Genomic DNA, 6,166 nt, shown 5'->3' on the forward strand with positions numbered 1-6,166 from the left:
AGTTGAAGTCCATTCCTCTTACAGGGCGAAACCCCCCCCCCCACTGGTGCCTAGAGTCTCTAATGCACTCCCACCCACCCCCCAGGTAGGACCAAGAGACCTACTGACCCACATATGTGGTGTGAAAGACAGTCGTTTGTGCAATGTTGGGGAAATCTGGAGCTAGGTCTCAGGTCTACTCCCAAAATTGAAAGAATGGGTTGAGGGTCCATCAAAGGAGGTCAAACTCCCTCCGCCCCGACCTTTGGATTGCCCCATGTCAAGACAATGTGGGGAGGGGGTGTCGATAATAATGGATGAACAAAAGATTGCAAACCGATCATCCAGAGAATTTGCTCCCCACCAAAAACCTGCTAATAATTTGAGTTTAAAAAGCCCGCATGGCATATAAAAACCTTCATTTGTGGCTTGCTGGTTGTGGGGCATCAATAAATTCTCCACCAGTTCAACCCAAGCCTTATTTTATTTCTTAAGATATATATATATATATATATATATATATATTGCACACCATCTCCTAAATAATTCAATAATCCAATGATTCGGTATTCAGCACTGTAGTTGGAGAACACCAAACTGAATTGAAGGACATGGACAATTCTTAAATTGGAGGTTTCCCTTTTTTTAAAAAAAAATCTCAAATGTAATTTATGCAATGGACTGCAGTTTGATTTATCCTTCTCAGAAGTGTAAGTAGATCTCAAACAAACCCAGCTAACAACAAGATTTGAACAAACACTTTGCCTCTTTCCAAGCTTTATCCAACAACTATGTTTTATTTCGCAGCACTCAAAATAATAAAATAAAATACACCTGTTTGTGCAAAAGTATAATTCCCCCATACTTTGGCGGGAAAATACCCAGTGAAAAGAAACTAAAGAAAAAAAACACAAAAAAACCTATTTCAAGATATGTACAACATTCTCTTCGCTACTTCTCAATTTGCGGATATTTTTTTTAAAAAATCAGGTTTGCTTTGAAAAAAGTTGATTCTGGTTGCAAGGGAAACAAACACATCAACCTGTTTTGGAAAGCAAAAATAAAAATGACAAAAGAAATAGAAAACCGGCAAATTGTTCAGAGCCCAAGTTAAATTCAGTTGTAGAAAATATCCCCTGGGGTGGAAATTATTTTTAAGGCGGCCTCTAAATCCACTGCAGGCTTACCTTGAATGCAGGGATCTGTAGATCTGCCTCCAAAAAGAATGCATGAGTGATATCTAGCATCCTGGCTAGATCCTGGCTAAGATGAAACCTCTTGAGAGGCTACCTTTCTACATTTAGGAAATCTCAAATTTTTAACTGCCTGGGACCCAGAAGAAAAAGTTGAGATGGTTTTGTTAAATTTAGAAGTGGTTCTCATGAACATTGGGGCAGAAACAAACACTTTTCAAAGAGACCACTGTGGTATAGCATAAAACTTGCAAAATGCAGTTGTGTTATAATAAGACAGCCAGGGATTGGCCTGACTTGGGAAAATAAGGCTTTTAATCTAACCCATTTGCAAAGCTATTTCTTTTCATTTCATCTAACTAACTAAAGGCACTTCATCTAACACATCTTCAAGACCCCTGGGTTGTGTGTGTGTGTGTGTCACAAAATTCACCTCTCCACTTTAGAGGGGGAGACTCTTTCCACAGTTAAATTAGGTGTCATCTAAAAACAGAAGCCCAACATTATTAAGTGAAAATTATTTACATGCTCCCACATAAGAGAGCCCAAATGCATCCCTATTCAAGAACAACAACAACAAAATACTGATAATTTTTTTCAGAGTCCACCCGATGGAAAATCCTTTTTTTTTTTCCCCGAGCATTACACCCAGATTAGCTGCATCTCTTCCAAACCCAGGATCTTATTCCGCGCAAAATCTCGCTAACTCCAGGCCCAGCTTGGAAGGCAACGGCCGAAAAATGGCAAAAGTTTGGTCATCCTGTTTTCTCCTTGAAATAAGTTTTTGTCCAACAGCGAGGAGAGGAGACGCCAGGGGAGTTGCAAACCAGAGATGCTTAAGGTAGATTGTTTGGTGGCTTTACACGGGGAAAAATTTGACCGTTGCCAAGACCTTACAATGCGCTGCTTCTTTCACCATCCATTTTCTTGTTGTACGGCACGGAAACGGCAGTGAAATCTTTCAATTCGTCTTTCTCGGCCGGATCTTCGGTACCGTTCCTCTTAGCCATGATCTGGTTGATCTCCATAAAGGTTTTGTTCTTGGTTTCGGGGACAATAAGAAAGATGTAGACGGCGGTGGCCAAACAGACGGCGCCAAAAATGAGGAAGCAGTAGGGGCCCAGCCCTTGCTGAAGAAGGAACACGAAGATGGGGATATTTGTTAAAAGAGAAGATAAAAGTTGCCTCGGTCAGCAGCTCTACAAATTATTATTATTTTTTTAAAATTTGGGGAGGAAAACTTTTTTTGTTGTAGTTTAGAATGGTCACTAAATGAACGTCAAGAATTACCTTTGTGGGTCATACCACCTGTGATGACCCAAAGGGGCGTGGCACAAAAGCCACACAGTCACAAAAGTAGGTAAAGTCCCTTTAATACCTCCAACTTGGCCCCCAATGTCCAGTTATCATCGGCCGGAGGAAAAACTCTCCCAAGAAGAGTTTTTAAAGGGAAGAAATTCCAGCCGAACCCAAAGTACAGATAAATTATGAATGAAAACCCACACAAGCTACATGTCAGCCATTAACCAGACGAAACACACACAGTTGGGAGGACGCCAGAACCCAGATAAGACTTGACAAAGATAATTCACGCTTTGCTTCCAGCAAGGTTCTGTGTGCAAAATGCCCTTTTTATCCTGTTTTCCCAGCTGTGGCCAATGAAGGGAATCAGGGCCCCTTTCTCCCCCCATAACCCATGCTGCTCCCTTATCCGTTCCTCCCTGCGTGCCCTAGAATGAAGACAGGGTGGGTTTTCCTCTGAATTCCTTCTCCCTTTCTCTCCCTCTCCTCTGCTCTGCCCAGCCAGACTGTGCCCTTCCCCAGTTCCTTCCACAGCCACCAGAGCCACACTCCCACTCCCTGTCAGCTGCTCCAACTCCCCCTCGGAATCAGATTCCAACAGGGGCAGAGTCAGATTTCTAACTTTTGCATCATCTTTTAACGACACCATAATCCCTTGTGGGGTGGAGTGGGCAATTGAATGGAGCTAGCTGAGTATTTTTTTTCTACTGGCCGGATGCCCTTCCTGTTGCCAATGCGGAGTTTTGTTCGGCAGATATATTCTCATTGTGCCCAGAGAGACAAAGAGCTGCCTCTAACTAGGATCGAACTCACAGCCTCGTGATGATGAGGCGAGAACTCCACCTCTAGGCCACCGTGTCACTCCTCTCTATTTTCGCATGTTTACACGCATTAATCGGAACGCGGGGCCAACCCTGTCTCCCCCCCACCCCCATTGCAAAAACTTTCAAAACTTTTTACAAAGATTTTACCTCCAAATAGCTGAAAACCAGCCCCACGGTGAAATTCGACAGCCAATGCACCGAACCTCCCACCATGAAGGCAGCCGGACGAGAAGACTGGAGAAACATTTCCATTATCATAACGCTCGGAATTGGGCCTAGAAGGGAAGAAATTGGAAATAGAGAAAGGGAAGTGAGCGTCCTTTACCCGAAAAAAGCTAATTCATCTTCATGTTCCCGCTCCATCTTATGCCTATTCCTTCCCTGTTGAGGTTGCTTCATGAGGACTAGACGCTTAAAGACGCCTACAGTATGGTAATTATATATAATTCTATTACACATTATTAAAAGAGATCTTTGACAAGATAAAAGCACTACAAAGAAGAGTGAATAGGACAGAACATAGAGAAAAAAAATAGAATTATGTTTTGACCATTATAAATGCATTTCTATTTTATCTTCTTGTTTCAGGTTACATCATAATGTCCTGCTTCTATAATCACTCATAAATCACTATTTATTTATTTTTTTTGCTCCAAAAAGTCCATCAGGGATTTTTTCCAGACAGAACTAAACGCAATTGACTTTTTTTTTTTTCCTAAATGAAAAGTTAAAATTTTGCCACCGTCACTGTGGGCTAGAAACATGAGGGGTTTTTAATTCGAATAAACGAAATCTCAAGGCCACTTAATTTTACAATGTCCAGGACAATTGTGTGTTATAGAGACAATCTTTGTCATATTTAGTACTGAGTGGAGGGTGTGAATGCATTGAAAAGCCAACTTCGATTAGAATACACAGTCACAGAGTTGGAAGGGACCTTGTAGGTCATCTAGTCCAGCCCCCTGCTCTAGCAGGAGACCCTATACCATTTCAGACAAAGTGACTGTCCAGTCTCTTCTTGAAAGGAGGGAAGAGGGGAGGGTGGGATGGAGGAAGGGAGGGATAAATGGAGAGAAGCAGAGGCGGGGAGAGAGGGATAAAATGGAAGGCTGATTTGTAGGTGTCCTCTGAGCATACATCCACAAATCTACTCACTTGCGCCAATGGCATGTCCCACGACGTAAATGATTACGCAGGCAATGCTGATGTAGGGCATCCACCAGATCGCCTGTGGGGGGGGGATTGAAATGATAAATTATAAATATATATATATATATATATATATATATATATATTTAAAAGACATTGAGACTTTGGAAAGAGTGCAGAGAAGAGCAACGAAGATGATTAGGGGACCGGAGGCTAAAACATACAAAGAATGGTTGTTGGAGTTGGGTATGTCTAGTAAGTTTAATGAAAAGAAGGATCAGGGGAAACATGATAGCAGTCTTCCAGTATCTCGGGGGCTGCCCCAAAGAAGAGGGAGTCAAGCTATTCTCCAAAGCACCTGAACGCAGGACAAGAAGCAATGGATGGAAACTAACCGAGGAGAGAAGCAACCTTGAAATTAAGCAGAAATTTCTTCTTAAGCAGAGGGGTTGGACTAGAAGTAAGTAGTAAAGAAAGAAAGAAAGAAAGAAAGAAAGAAAGAAAGAAAGAAAGAAAGAAAGAAAGAAAGGAAGGAAGGAAGGAAGGAAGGAAGGAAGGAAGAGAAAGAAAGAAAGAAAGAAAGAAAGAAAGAAAGAAAGAAAGAAAGAAAGAAAGAAAGAAGACAAACCTAAAGTTACCAAGTTTGGAGAGCTCCGCCTTTAAAGAAAGGAAGCACGATGTGGTAGAATCTAGGCTAAAATTCTGGGGTTTTCCCCACAGATCCTCTTCCCTTCCAGCCAATCAAAAGCCTTTTTTTTAATTAAAAAAAAACATACCTTGAGATTCAGCGCAATGGTTAACACGGCACAGGCGGCACAACAGATGCCAAAACCAGCCAGAAGCAAAATCCTTCGTCCCAGGGCCTCAACGACAAATACCTGCCAAGGGGGGGAGAGGAAAACAAAACCTAGATTGGGAAACCGAAGACCATAAGGCACCACCATCCTGAGAAGAGCTCCCCCCCTCATCCTTCCTTTGCATGCCCCTCCCCAAATCTTTCAAAAATGCAATTCATTGGCAACCTCTAGTTTTTCACATTTCTTTCCTAAACACCTGGGAAGAACAAGAGTTCCTAAAATCCACTTTTAATTCCCCCTTTTCTATTAGTTTGGCTAGGAAGTAAGAAGCCATTTTGCAAGGCATAATCTTTCTTGCCACAGGTGCGTTAAGTGAACCACTGCCGTGGATAAAGTCAGTAACCTGGCCATTAAGTGAATCCCTGGCAGTTCCTTGGTTAATAGCGCAGTTGTTTTTTGGATTTTGTAATAATTTTTATTGATCTTTTTCACCTTTAACTCATATTAATCTTGACTTTTAACAGTACTGTGTCATCATTATTCTACACATTATTCTACACCTCAATCTCATATAAATATCCACATTTATACATCTTCATATACAGTATATTCATTTACTTTTGTCTACAATTTTCTTGTTTCTTTACCAAATATGTAATAGTATATATTTGTACTTCTTTCTATAATTCCCCTTCATTATTCCCAATACAAACAATTCCGTTTAAATTGTATTTGTTCTTCCACTATCTCTTGTAGCCAACTCCATATCTTAATCCAATCTTTTTGGACTTCTGGGCACGACCACCACATATGGTAGAAGGTACCTTGGTTCTATCTGCATTTCCAGTGTGGAATGTTAGGGTACATTTTAGCTGGTTTCCTTGGGGGCAAATGTCACCTATAGAATATCTTATATACATTT

General features: G+C 41.2%; 1 protein-coding gene across 2 annotated transcripts in view; it reads right to left on the minus strand.

The window, feature by feature from the left end:
• Positions 1 to 755: 755 nt before the first annotated feature.
• LOC113446220 (solute carrier family 2, facilitated glucose transporter member 5-like) overlaps positions 756 to 6,166 on the minus strand; it is a 22,654-nt gene continuing 17,243 nt past the window's right edge. For both annotated transcript variants that reach the window (XM_087914921.1, XM_087914920.1), the window contains 4 exons: positions 5,224 to 5,325; positions 4,454 to 4,526; positions 3,446 to 3,573; positions 756 to 2,302 (listed from right to left, as the gene is read on the minus strand). In XM_087914921.1, coding sequence (XP_087771047.1) covers positions 2,066 to 2,302; positions 3,446 to 3,573; positions 4,454 to 4,526; positions 5,224 to 5,325 — 540 coding nt within the window. In that variant the 3' untranslated portion in view covers positions 756 to 2,065. The remainder of the gene's footprint in view (positions 2,303 to 3,445; positions 3,574 to 4,453; positions 4,527 to 5,223; positions 5,326 to 6,166) is intronic.

This window comes from Pseudonaja textilis, chromosome 18 (genome assembly GCF_049901715.1).
Source record: "Pseudonaja textilis isolate UNSWEBS1 chromosome 18, rPseTex1.2, whole genome shotgun sequence".
NCBI classification, from domain to species: domain Eukaryota; kingdom Metazoa; phylum Chordata; class Lepidosauria; order Squamata; family Elapidae; genus Pseudonaja; species Pseudonaja textilis.